The 13980-nt window shown below is 37.9% G+C and overlaps 2 protein-coding genes across 4 annotated transcripts in view; both read right to left on the reverse strand.

Moving 5' to 3' along the window:
- The window catches only part of LOC107585858 (uncharacterized protein C1orf21 homolog), a 29076-nt gene extending 28505 nt beyond the window's left edge, over nucleotides 1–571 (reverse strand). Inside the window, exon 1 of the mRNA XM_016273021.1 lies at nucleotides 381–571. The gene's annotated coding sequence lies outside the window, so the exon portion shown is untranslated. The remainder of the gene's footprint in view (nucleotides 1–380) is intronic.
- A 381-nt stretch (nucleotides 572–952) lies between these two features.
- Nucleotides 953–12901, reverse strand: LOC107585860 (ER degradation-enhancing alpha-mannosidase-like protein 3). Of its 3 annotated transcripts, none has more exons than XM_016273023.1 (21): nucleotides 11728–12901; nucleotides 11586–11631; nucleotides 10360–10460; nucleotides 10207–10246; nucleotides 9999–10111; nucleotides 9731–9881; nucleotides 8618–8752; nucleotides 8051–8156; nucleotides 7832–7929; nucleotides 6986–7111; nucleotides 6819–6902; nucleotides 6632–6715; nucleotides 6317–6441; nucleotides 5984–6146; nucleotides 5738–5883; nucleotides 5351–5495; nucleotides 4975–5166; nucleotides 4667–4832; nucleotides 3632–3817; nucleotides 3396–3443; nucleotides 953–2137 (listed from the first exon to the last, which is right to left on the reverse strand). In XM_016273023.1, exons 1-21 carry the CDS (start codon nucleotides 11838–11840, stop codon nucleotides 1839–1841), a joined length of 2667 nt encoding a protein of 888 aa, XP_016128509.1. In that variant the 5' UTR covers nucleotides 11841–12901; the 3' UTR covers nucleotides 953–1838. The 3 variants fall into 3 exon arrangements, with proteins under 3 accessions (XP_016128509.1, XP_016128508.1, XP_016128510.1); XM_016273022.1 differs by having other exon boundaries at nucleotides 5972–6146; XM_016273024.1 differs by lacking the exon at nucleotides 3396–3443 and having other exon boundaries at nucleotides 5972–6146.
- Nucleotides 12902–13980: the final 1079 nt, after the last annotated feature.

A 13980-nucleotide genomic window follows, 5' to 3' on the forward strand; every position in this document is an offset into this window, starting at 1 on the left:
CAATATATTAACCAATTATTGATCTCACCTATTCCTGTCTACCATGGCTGTCTCTTAAAACCTAGAATACTGCTTACCTAGACAGCATTTTGGGCATCATAGTCGCCCCAAAATATTGCATTCGTTTTGGACGCTAAAGATGCCCAAAAATGCTGTGTAGACTGGCAGAATACTAGGTTTTGAGACACAGCCCATACACCACCATGCAGCCCAGAATCACTGTTCACAAATCAGATTAAACTGATCATGCAAAAAAAGAACCAGTCAGGAGCCAAAGCAGGAATCGACTAACCAAAGACCAGCAACAAAGAAAAGCAATCGGTTTGCGTCTAACAATTAACACAAGCATCAGCGCATAAATATGACAGGGAAACACTCACTTGTCAGAAGTGACCCGCTCGGTCCACTGGCGTCGGCTCTCTCACTCACTCACACACACGCACGCACGCACGCACGCACGCACGCGCAGCCGGAATAAGCGCTGCTGTAGTGATGTGGACCGCTGGCTTACAGCCTGCACTCCTGATTTGCTCGAAGAACTGCAGCCATCTTGCTGAAGCGCGTGTGGCAAACCAACCACATGCCTAGACGTAGGAGGGGAGGAACTAGTCAAATTATCCAAAACATTTTCCACTCATCACCCCCAGTAGCATGTCTTGAAAAAGAGCTTTCCAATATTGTCAATTGCTTTTGCCAAGAAATTATGCATTTTTAAATCAATATTTTAAGCAAATGATGTTGTGTTGTGAGGGGCCCACCCCCTTGGTTGTGTGGCTGGGGTCCAACATTTGGTGCTACACCCCTGGATGCAACAGCCTAACTGCTGCTTTAAAGGAGGAAAATTTATTTATCACATGCTCAAGTTCATAATGCTAAAATGTAATCAAGTTCCCCCTTCCCCCATAAATATTACACGTGATAGAAAGCCTATCCAATAAAAAGGAAGCGTATATTAAAATTTTCAATTAATTTTATTGAGCTTATCACATTTCACGCCCTCTGGCATGGTCTCCCAGTCAATTAATTAGCTATTGGGCGCAATGGAGCAATGGCGCCCTCTGGCGGATCCTTCAGGATGCTTCGCACGTCTCCTTCATCCTTGGAAAAAAAGTCTGTCACTGTCACTGACATGCAAATTTGTCATCAGTGGTCCTTTAATGCTTTTCTTTGAAAACATTGAGCTCATTATAAAGTCATATTAGCTGGACTGAATGTGTAAGACTGTTAAATACTTAATGCAGAAGGCTAGAAGAAGCATTTTTGATCTGCAGGAGGTTTGTTTGTTTGGCTCCCAGGCTGATTCACTTATTAATCAAAAACAATAAACATACATACATACATACATACATACATACAAACACTCAAACATACACATATATCATTTCATAAAGTTCTTCGTATTTTCTTTTTTCAGACCCTGCAAACTGAGACAAGAACCGAGTATGAATCCTATTGCAAAAAAGCAATTCGTCACAGTTAAACCAGCCATTAAAGTAATCAGTCCTTCAGATGATTAATCAGAACTGATTATTTAAGCCTGCGCTTCAATAATCAGGGAATCCATTTCTTAGAAGGAAGACAAAAACAGGACTGAGTGTGCACCCTAGGCATGTAGAGAAACAGACAAGTGCTCGTGTGGGTGAGCGTTCAGTTGAAGAAAACAGGAAAGATGTGAATAGGAAAGAAAAGCCCCTGAGAACTGGCCGTAGAAAATGAGCTCTTCGAGTCAGAGTTCTTAATCCCACCTGTCTGATATATTGACCCTATTCGACAGAACCGATTTCTCAGTCTGTGCTATGGCTGGGACAACCTAGCGGAGTCCGAGATGGAGGGGAATGTCAAAGCTCATCCTTTTCCATCTGCTTAAACGCTTCCAAGTCCTCCTGCCAATCAGCCATCAGCGAATCCACCGATTGGCTGCTGGAGTCTCCGTCCACCGCAGGCTCCTCCCCTACATCCACGGAGACGTAACTGCCAAGTCCCTCCGCTGGCTGAACCGACTCTTGTCCTAAGACTGAGTCGTCTGTTGTCTGTTCCTGAGTAGTTAATTGTGATTGGTCGACAGGTTCCAAAGAGGCGGGAGAAGTGTGGTCTTTCTCCTCTGTGGAGCAGTCCTCTTCTTCTGCTCCATCCGTACCTTGAAAAAAAAGTCAGTTGAATGAACTACAAGGAATCTGCTTAATATCAATCACACATCACTGACAAAACCTAGTAAGTCACATGAGGTTTGGAGAATGATGACATTTTGTCATCAAAATCAGATTTTGTCATCAAGAAAAATGCCGATTTTAAGTAAAGTTGCATTAATACAAGTCCATAAACTTTTGGTGTGTTCAAGTTCTCCTGGGCTCGTATAGAGTGCTGCAGCCTTAATGTCAAAACACAGAAAACTCATTTGCCATGGGTTCCCACAAGACTTTCCTAAGGGTTTTTATAATGGGGTTTTTCATTTTAAACCATTACGTCGTGAACGTGCCGTTTTGCTCTACAACAAATTGTGCTGTAAATTGAATTATATATTTGTTATATATTCTGTTATACACGACTATCGTTTTTTAAACAGTATTTGCACCTGGTATTAAGATGAGCTTTCAGAGATACAATCACAAGTGATCAGCCGAGACGCATTACCATTTACACCTGGTTGTTATGTGTTTAAATACATCTTCTGTGTGCACTTGTGTTTGGATTTTGTCCAGACCCTCCCCTCTCGTTTCATCACATGGTTATTTTGTGGAAGTGCTGAGTATGGTGCACAAATACGACTGAATGAAGGAAGTTTTATGCTGCTTATAAGCGAGCGGGAAAGGAAGCAAATGGTAACGTCGATTCCAATTGTAATCAAGTTGGAGTAAATTATTTTGGTGCACTTTCTCAAAACACGTCCCATAATGCTCACGTGTTAGATCAGTGGGCAGAAAGTAGGTGGTCCTTTGTGGCTGTTCGAACACATTCTACCACATAAGTGTCTACGCTATGAAAGAAATCTGGTCGAATTAGTTTTTTCAACAACCACTGGAAAGTGGTCAAAATGTTTTAGACTCCATCTATACCTGTATTTAATGTTTTCCACTTGAGATCTGATTGACAAAAACACATCTTAATACCAGGTGTAAACAGATCCTTAGCAAGTTTAATTGTAAATGAAAGATAATAATTTAGTTCATTTCAATAAATTTACCATCAGTACAGACACCGCATCTATTTTCTTACCATATTTTCTTACTGACATGCCTCCAACTCAGAAACTCAAGGCCTAAAGAATGTTCAGAATTTCCTACTTGGTGATGGCATTTATTTTCATTCAACTAGTAAATATGATCTTTGCAACATGACTCATTAAAAACAAGTGGGTTTGATGCATGAAGGGAAACCCATAGAGGAGGGGTACTTACTGCCATCCAACAGGGTGCCCGGGAGGGCTTTCCCCTTAAATATGGATTCTGCTCATCCAAGAAGGTGGGGGGGGGGGAAGTAGTGGAAAGGGAAAAGACAAACACAGAGGGAAAGAGTAATAAAGGAAGGATAATTAGAAAGGAATGAAAGTAGATGATGCAACGTGTTAACACTTCCTCACATATTAACATTTTTTCATATTCACATCTTCGCTCTGTCTTAGAAAGTGTCTCACCTCTGTCTCTAGCTTTATCACTGAGCAGCACCTCCACCTCCCTGTACTCCTTTAGAGCCTCCAACAGGATGTTACCCTCTTTGTGGAACAGGAAAAGAAGTGGTAAAGTGACATCATCAGTGTTCCGCCCATCTCCCGCCATTTGGAACAATGGAGCCGTATCACTGCTGCTGCCCTCATTGTCATCTAAACAGAAACGACAAAGAACAGAAGAGAGTAATACTAAGACTGATTTATTCTGTAGAAAACATTGTTTATATTGTTAACTAAAGCTATTTAATCATTTTTGCTAATTAAAATTTGGAATAAATTAAAAAGGGACTTAAACTTAAAAAAACAAGAAAATTATGAATGTTGTTTTGGCAATTAACTAAAATAAAATAAGTTGAAGTACTAAACTAAAAATACATTAAAGCTATCCTGAAATAAAAAAAAAACGAATAAAAATTACATAAAATGACAAACTACAATGAAAACTGAAAATACAAAAAATAAATATAATTCAAAACATGAATAAATATTTTAATTTTAATCTAAAATAGCACTGGTACAAAGGCAATAAAAATATTATAATGAATCATTTTAAGCAGCCATGGTCAAATATAGTCCATTGACTAGATCAGGTTTTTTTTAACAGGGGTCCAAGAGGCCCCAGGGGCCCACAAAAGGGTTTTGGGCGGGTCAGTGGAAAATATGAGATGAAAAAAAAATACTAAAGGGCTTATTTTGAGGCTGTCAACGTAACTGTAAAACTGCTTTAGAAAATTATTTACCATGAAAAGTGCTATATCAAGGTATCTGACTTAAACAGTTTCACATGTAACATTAATGGGGGGGGATACACTGTCAACTTAATAAAAACTAAATATTTTCCAGATAATATTTTAATAATTTGCTTGGGTTTCAGTAACATAAAGGCCGTTTGTTTAGAGGGGGAGTTCTTTGTGAGGAAATCATTACATTTAGGGGATATTGACATCAAAAGAATTGAAAACTCCTGATCTAGGTGACTTGACTCAATGAAACATATCTCACCTATGACGATGCCTCCGATGGCCCCAGCTTTGTGAATGTGCCTGGCCTTTTCTGCAAACATGCACTGGCCTCTTTGCAGCAGAGCGATGCGGCCTGCCACAATTTCACCGTTACTCAACTCAGAACAGCCGTTATAGGGCTCCGCTACGGTTACGAACCCACGCATCTAAGGGAGAAGGAAAAAGAGAACAAAATACACAGTATAGCATGACTAAAAAAATGTATACCCTGTAGCAAGAACAAACCAAGAACAACACAGAAATAGACAAAAAAGTTCATAATAAAAGGTCAGAGTTAACCATACTCACTCCAGAACTGCTTTTGGAAAGATCCAATCCAAACTGCGCAGGGCCTGCGGTCAAAACCACTCGACCAAAATAGGGGTGCGAAACAATCTGAACAGCTCGTGGAGGAAGCTGCTCTTTCTGCTGCTGGCTGGACAGCTCCATCATTTCCTGCATGAAACGCATGCCGTCTTCTGCAGCGATTGCGCTCACCGCCTGCAGTGAGGAAGAAAGGGAGATTTTGTTTGAATCTACAGATTCAAAACACAACTTAAATAGTATAATTCCCTTATTATTTATAATATAATAAAATATAATATTTGTGTTTATAACTATTGCCTTAATAAGAATAAAATAGTGTTAAAAAGATAAACACAGGCTTGCTGGGTCTGCATGGTACCTGTGTGGCATGTTGAACGAGTTGTACTCTGCCATCCTTCAAATGGATGAGACTGACACCCATTCGCCTCAGCAGCTCCAGATGTTCAGGGTTACTAGCCATAAAGTCTTGAGCCCTAAGAGGAGGACGTCCCATACCAGGTTCTCTGCAAAAGACAGATGAACAGAAACCATTAAATATCTTCTTGAAAATGTCCTATAATTTCAACCTGAGCACCTGTTTTTTTTTATATATATATGTAAAAATTATTTAAAAATAGAGCATCTGATATAGCTGTAACATATTAATTCTAAATAATATATGCTAATTATATATCTCATTTATATAAAATAAAATTATGTAAAATGCTATTTAAACATAGACCAGCTGGTTATATCACTTTCTCACCGATGAGTGGTTGGGCGCGGACAACTCTTATCCACCGTGCTCCTGATTGGTTTGCGGAGATTGCGTGGGAAGGCGGGATCAGGAAAGAGTAGGCGGGTGTTAGGGCAAGTCCACTCAAAATTTGAGTCATCAAGCTCCTCTCCAGCCTGGGGTGACAGAGAGATAGTATATCAACATTTGATACATTTAAAGTACACATGCAGTAAAAACTGCCATGTCGCTGATGTGCAGTACCATATTGTTTACCAAAGGGGGCGCCTGTGAGTTTGAAGCAGTGGAGAGGGAAAGAGGCAACAGATGAGCTTCTGTGGTAAAGACGTAGTCCTCCACATTAAAAGGCAAATCGTCCTCCTCAGCAAACAACAGGAACAGGTACTTAAACATCTCCGCCAGGAAAAACGAGTCCATGCTGAAACAGGTGGGTGGTGATAAAGAGAAATAAATATGCCATGCCATGAGCCTATCGCCCACTCTTTACTCATAAACACTCCCTTCACAAAATATTCTCAAACTATTTGTACAAAAATATTTCATATAAACCAACATCCTCTTTAGCTACCCACAAACCCCTGCTCTTACCGGTCCTCGTGACTCCCTGTCCTCACATCCTTCATAGCAGCGAAGCCACAGGGAACCCGAGCGAACCGGTTCAGGTTCTCCAGTATGGTGCGGCCCACCTCCAGGTAATATGGATCTCTGGTTGCCTTCAGAGGAAATGAATCATTTGTATCGTCTCAATGGTTAACAACATTAAAGTACATGGTCGAATGCACTACAGCAGGAGCAGTGCAGCGTGAAGGAGGTCACATTTGCAGGTTGATGAGAAGGAAAATTATGTGAGTGAAGGAGATGTTGTATTGAGATTTAGTTGAGAACTCAGTGACACCGCTGTACCTTATAGAGGAAGTAGGTGCTTTCTGCAAACTCTGGCCGGAGGGGGTGCTGAGCCCAGTGAACCCTGAAATCTGTGGTGAAGGCCTGGCGAGACAGTACGTGAGGGGGTGGGCCAAAGTCAAGAAGAGTTTGTAAACCACAGACATTGAAGAAATTGAAAAGACAGACAGCAGAAAAGAGGATCTACCTCTGGGAGGAAGTTGTGCTTCTTGGTAACCTGATAAAGCATTTCATGCGTCTCTATGGCTGGCCGGATATCCCCCTTTAACACCTGCAATGAGCAGAAAGGAGCAGAGCTCCTACGTTTGGATTTTCATGACTGAATGAAAACAAGACTGATTACTGATTACTCACCTGCAATCCAGGGAAAAAGGCAAGCAAGGAGTCCATCCAGGTGCGAGCTGGCAGCAGGGGTTTGTGGATGTGGACGTCCAGTAGCAGAGGAGGTTGGCTAATATACTTCATAATGGATGCATAGTGCTGAAATACATGCCAAGCAAACACAATTCATGAATACAGACGAGATAAAGAAACCTGCTATATCATAGCAGACAAAACTAAAATGAGAGTCACACTAGAAAAAGTATAAAAATTATTTTGAATCCTACAGCTGTGGGCAACAAGATAGAACGTCACGTTCCAGGGCTTTTGTTCTGAATAATGATCAATTATAAAATAAATACAATAATAATATTAATATAATGTCTAAAACATATAGACAAATAATAATTAAAAACTGTAAAATATACAAACTACTGCAGCCTACTAAAATAAACAAATAATACATCATTAAAAATATTAATAATAAATTATTATAAACTAATAAATGTGTTATAATCTTTTAAATAAATCATAATGTTAAAAGACACAACCTACTCCAGCCTACCAAAATAAACAGAAAAAACTAGAACATAAGACAAAAAATCTACACATACACATGCATATGAAATTATGAAAGTGAATGGAGTCTCTTCAAAGTCAATATGAAATTGTGTTTGATACCCATTTAAGAGTAAAAAAGGTGTCCATCAGGAATTGATTGGATTTCCAAAGTTGTCTAAATATTTCAGATGTGTGGAGAAAAGGGGTTGTAAAGTAAGACTGCTTGGTTGCGCAAACTGAAAAGGAGATTCATTTCAGTGGCGCTGCAAGCTATTACGGGATTATAATGACTTTAACAAAAGAATGACAGATACTCACAGTGTTAAAGCGCTGCAGAAATCGATCATCCCCAAGTAATATATAAGCCTTCATTAAGTACTCATAATAGGAATCTATGCCTGCCCCAACTCCGCTGTCTGTTAAGGGAACAATTACAAAAAACATCATGATTCAGATTTGACGTTTCCCTAATTTGTCCGTATATAAGCACACTTGTTTCATGTCTTGGGTGGGTTGTTGGGTATGATTCAGTCTCACCCCTACGGACCCACTCTCCAGAGTGGATATTGATGGTTGTTCCCACTAGATTACTGTTCCTCTGTCTCTTTTCCCAAAGGAAGTCAAGAGCTCTTCTCGCATGAGCCTGTAAACAATACAACAGTACACCAACACCTAAATACTGGCCTACTTCAATAGATTTAGTCATCGTAAGTCTCTTTCACCACACACAGTGAGAACATTCCTGACATCATAATACTTTTCATAGTTCACAACAAGTCACGCTAATGTTGTCTTTGTCTTACACCCGGTACAGTTATGTCATAAGAGATCTGTGCTATAATTCTGTAGACAGAATTTGTACAAACATTCCAGGAATCAACACTTCAGGCTAAAATGACGTCAGTGCTTCATTGTTAGTTTGTTACAAAACAATCACAACAGTATTTCTACTAGCTTGGTGACCTTAGTCAACATGAATTATACAAAACGCAAGGTTTTCGAACATTTCTCTGTACCCTAAAAATAAATATTTATCTGGAGATTATATAAGGACATTTCCGAATGTTATATCAAAAACTAATTTCCAACATTAAGCTATTTTACCTCAAATGTGGGGTCCCCAGTAAAGCGGCTCAAGGCTGCAAACTCTAGAATGATTGTCCCAGCACAGGCAGTGCAAGTGTCCGTTTCGGTGCCTGTACGGGTCTCAGGTCCACGGACTCCATAACGCAGGTTCACCTGTAAATGCAGAATCAAAAATTTTGGGTATAAAAAATACAGTAAAAACAGTAATACTGTAAAATATTATGATGATTTAAAAATTCATGTTTTGCATTTGAATAGGTTTTAAAATGTAATTTATTCCTGTGATGGCTATTACTTCTGTCTTCAAGGTCACAATCATTTTGGCGCTTAAGTAACATTTTTCTTTTTATGTTGAAAATATTTAGATGCCTGTTTTCATGAAAACTGCAATTTCAGCATTTTTTTCAGGACCTTTTAATAAATAGAAAATTTAAAAGAACAGCATTTATTTCAAATAGAAATATTTTGTAACATTACAGTATAAATGCCTTTATTGTCACTTTTGATAATTTTTATGTGTCCTTGCTAAATAAAAGCATTAATTTATTTTAGATAAATAATAATTAAATGGGGATTAACATCAAAGTGGACAATAGAATTGATATTATTACATTAAAGAAGGTTCAGTTATTAAATCAAAATTATTTGAGAATGAAGAGGCGGCTGTCATGTCACAAGCCATGAAATTAGCATAACGCTAAGCATAAAATTTGTTTTCTTAGACATTATCTAAGTATACAGTTTAGTGGCCATTAAAAAAAATTATCACAGAATGTTGTGATGAACCAATCAGAATCATACACATGGGAACTGTATGTCTGTATAATGAACTAACAGCAACTGGGAAAGGGGTGGTCATGCTGATGATGAGATTGTGCAGCCATTGTGGGAAGTCACACAGTTCATTTCCCTAAGGCAGACTTCAACAAAGCACTGCTACGATCAGAACAGCAGATTCAAAAGAGATTCAAAACAAGAGAATTAATGCTCTAAAAAAAGAGAGATTAATGCTCTAAACAAGACCATAGCATGTCTAAAAAGACTGGAAGAGGGACATATTTCCATTCCAGTGATGATTTTTGATCATTCATATTGTATATGCAATGCATGTACATGTGTGCAATTACTCACTCTAGGGTAAGGCAGGCCACTGCTGGTGTTAAATGCAGGCAGCAGTCTGAGTCCAAGATCTTTGGCCATGTGCAGCAGCTCGTCCTGGTACCAGACCATTCGGCCACTTTCTTTCAACATGACAGCCATGGAATGGCCTCCCAGTAGTCCACTATGGAGAACAGTAAAGTTCTAAACAACCAAAATGGTCACAATTTACTCTGGGTTCAAAAATGTAGTCTTTTACTCTGTCAGCCCATTTTGAAACTCTGACAGATGCCTTACTCACCCCAGCACCCGGATGTTGGTCTCAAATACAGACACCACAATGTCATTATCCAACCGTACATCCGCCACCACTCTCCTCACCGCCTCCTCAAACTCCACCGTCTTATTTAACAACTGTGAGATGTCAGAGCAGGTCATGAGCAAACAACCCTGGGTTTGACTGTACAAATTTGTGTTTGTATGAGGTTTCTGTTTGAGATGTTACTCACTGCAAGAGTGTCAAGAGTGTCGATGAGAGTGAGGGAGAACCTGACGGAACAGGAAAACATGTTTTCATCTCTGTCTTTCTTTAAATACAACTAAATAAAAATAAATTTCTACACCTCTCCTCTCCGTCTTTATTTTCTCTCCAACAGACTTACTTCCCCAGGGCATCATCTATATCCCCTCGACTGGGCTCTAGTCCACGTACTCTCCCACGACAAGTCAAAGGCATCAGCTCATCTGCGGGGTAGGCATGGTCCTGTCAAAACAGAGATGAAATGTGATGAAATCAGGCAGATTTTAATTATAATGCTGTTCTCTCAAACATTAATCTGCCTCCCCTATACTCGCCATCCTCCTGTGCATGTTTTTTTTAAACTGCAGGTTTTCGCATTTCAGTTTCACACATCTTATGTTTCCAACCTGCTTAGAGACACTTCTGGGCATAACAGAGGCTTCTGAGAAGTATTTTTCACTGTTTAGGGACATTTCTTGGCAAACCAGCAATGTTAACGGGATAATGTAAATTTAAATTCTGGCTTCATTTACTCACATTCATGTCCAAATTTAATTGACTTTATTTATTCTGTGGAACTTGAAGATATTTAAAAGAACATTTCAACTGTTTTTGTCCATACAATGAAAGTCAGTGGAGTCCAAAACAACACTTGCCTGTCTTTCATTGTATGGAGCAGCACATTTTTTTTGTGTGTTTCATAGAAGAAAGAAATGCAGTAACACCTATTTTAATGTGCTGTTGTTACATTTGTCACATGTATTTACAGTAATTGCTATATTACTATATTCATACTAGTAGCAATAAATCATGCATAATTACATACAACTAAAAATAAACCAATCCCTAAACCTATGGTATGTCATTTTTGCTACTCGGAACTTATTTGTGTAAAGATTTTTTTTGTTTAAAGGTCGGTTGTAAGATTTATTTTTAATATATTAATACTTTATTCATCAAGAATGCATTAAATTGATCAAAAGTGACAGTAAAACATTTATAATGTTACAAAAGATTTCTTTAGTATCACAGTCTCCACAAAAATATTAAGCAGTACAACTGTTTAACATTGATAACAGAACAAATGTTTCTAGAGCACCAAATCAGCATATTAGAATGATTCGTAACGCTGAAGACTGGAGTAATGTTGCTGAAAATTCAGCTTTTTCACCACAGGTTTTATTAATATATTAAAATAGAAACCATTTATTTAAAGTCTATAATAATATTTCACATTATTACTGTTTTTACTGTATTTATGCACAAATTAATGCAGCCTTGGTAAGCATAAGAGACTGGAACAGTAGCATTAAAATTTCCTTGTACCCAACTGTTAACAAAGAAAGTTATCAGTCACTGTGTACATACCATGTAGTTTTGATAAGCGTGGTCAAACATTTCCAGCACTTGGTTCCTGAGAAGCAAAGACATTTCTCAAATAAAAAAAACAACTTTCTGAATCATACAGCAAGCAAGTCATAATTTTGCGTTTCCTCACACAGACCCATACCTCAGTTTATTCTTCTCATTTCTACTCATGGCTTCTGACAAACTGATGGAGGTTCTCATAAGAAACAGCAGCAAAAAAGCAGGCAACATTGTTGCAGAATGAAGGATCCACATGGCTCAAATCCACTGGTTTCACAATGGACTTCCCATAAATGAAGACACCTTAGGCAGGTGTCTGAGTCAACTTTTCCTATCTTAGATGTGTTTATTTAGCACCAAGTTAGAGTTCATCCACCTCCGGTCCATCATTTTCCAATTTAACGTCAAAAAACATAATGCAGGGAAGATTTAGTAACACCCACAGCATTTGAATACATTCACTGTTCTAGCTCAATAACTTTAAAGTTCTGGTTCTTATCTGAACGCAGCTCTGGTGCATTTCTGAGATGCTTCTAGTGTCTATTACAAATTGACTAAGGAAGAAAGAACGATCAAGTCAAATTTTCCTCACACGAAAGTCCTGTCGTTAGTGTTACTCAGCCAATTGCTGTTGTCTCACCTGCCTGTCACCTTGGCACCCATGTGACACGTCTGCATGCTACTCTCATCACCTTCAAAACAACAACAAAACTACATCACTGTAGATCCCCAGCAGAGACAGGCTCAAGAGGAGCTCCAGATGGGGCCATGGAAAAAGATGCTTCGTCTCTAATAGCAACCGTCACCATGGGTGACACGATCAGCAGTTTACATCCCCAGAAAGAAGGAGAGAAAGCATCGTATTGATCCTATTAAAACTGATAGCAATTAGATAAATAGTATGCGTGTACCAGTGCCATCTTCGTGATACTAAAAACAAGTTCAAACCATGTAGAACATGCTGCGGCGTTATTCAAGAATAAAATAGCCAGCGAAATGTTGTTGTCAAGACGATATGATGAAAAAAAGATTGATTAACCCGTCACGCTTTGTTGTTTAGCTCGCCGGCTAACCTGTCGATGACAGTTCAGCACTAACTTACTGGACATATGTTATTGAGGCAGAAACGCTGCTGAAACTAGCGGAAAAACCATCTTAAATCTGTTCTTCAATCATCCATGAGTGATTAGAAGGTCCATTCAGCTCTCCAATTCCGACAAAAAAGAAATATTCCGTTTAATAGTGATTTTACGGCAGGTGTAATACAAAGGTCCAGACGGCTCTCTCTCATAATCGCCGAGTGAATGATGATGATCTCCAGTCTTATGACAGATCATAGGAGGACGTCAGCATCCGCATCCGGGTATACGCCCCGTAAACGGTGTAGTGCAAAAACTACAGTTCCCAGCATGCCTTTCGAGCTTTTTTAAAGAAAAATTAAACAAACATATATAAATACAATAGAATAAAAAAGTAATAAAACATTAAATTATTATGATTAATATTATTATTATTAGAAGTAGTAGTAGTAGTAGTAGTAATGCATCTTACTAAAAGTACACTTTGTATGTCTGCTTTAAATTCCTTTCGGTATATTGTTTGAGTACACGTTTAAAAAAATTTAATAAAAATAAATAAATAAATCAAATGAAAAATACAGTATTTATGTGTTATGTTTCTTCTTTAGTGGGATTAATTATTAAATTATATTAAAAATGGGAAAAATTATTTTGTTGTGTGTTTATACGTAAACTTCTATCTATGAACTTCGAATCACAGAGACAAAGTAAATAGTGATTTTGTTCCAAAAAAATGATCAAAATGTATTAAAATAATTTATTTCAGAACAAAGGAAAATAAAAAAATACTATATAAAAACATTAAATATAAAACAAACATACAATGTAATTAAAAACATTAATAAGACACTTCTTAAAAGAATCTGGGAATTCATATTATTATTTAATACTAATAAGATACTAATATTCTTTGTTATGCACCTTACAAAGATTACACTTTGTATATATGTTTGCTTTTAATTCCATTGTGTAATTACTATGTAATACAATTGTGAATTAATTTTATTTACTAGATATTTATGCTGTCATAAACGAATGTTTTCCAGTTTACATCATTTATTACTCCAGTAAGCAATATGCTCCAGCCGCAATGTCTCTCTCACAGGACAACGAATGATTTTATAACTAGAATGCAGATTTTGTTTTATAACAGAGTTAAGTCACCTAACTAGGTGAAAGTGATTTTTTTATTAAAAATGTAAAGAATGAAATCCCACCACACTGTATGTATTAATTACAACATATGTCTTAATGTAATGCATTAAAGGTCCTCTAAATAAAGTCTGATTGCTCACATGTTTTACTTTTCAAGATGT

The sequence above is a fragment of the Sinocyclocheilus grahami genome, unplaced genomic scaffold (assembly GCF_001515645.1).
Source record: "Sinocyclocheilus grahami isolate Dianchi unplaced genomic scaffold, SAMN03320097.WGS_v1.1 scaffold75.1, whole genome shotgun sequence".
Classification (NCBI taxonomy): domain Eukaryota; kingdom Metazoa; phylum Chordata; class Actinopteri; order Cypriniformes; family Cyprinidae; genus Sinocyclocheilus; species Sinocyclocheilus grahami.

What these genes read in the sequence shown, in the direction of transcription:
- LOC107585860 (XM_016273022.1), bottom strand. Translation starts at nt 11,840, where the DNA reads ATGTGGATCCTTCATTCTGCAACAATGTTGCCTGCTTTTTTGCTGCTG. An exon ending in ACAGGGAGTCACGAGGACCG is followed by an intron (nt 6,147 to 6,316) that starts GTAAGAGCAGGG and finishes CACCTGTTTCAG; the next exon opens with CATGGACTCGTTTTTCCTGG. An exon ending in TTTCCAAAAGCAGTTCTGGA is followed by an intron (nt 4,833 to 4,974) that starts GTGAGTATGGTT and finishes CTTCTCCCTTAG; the next exon opens with ATGCGTGGGTTCGTAACCGT.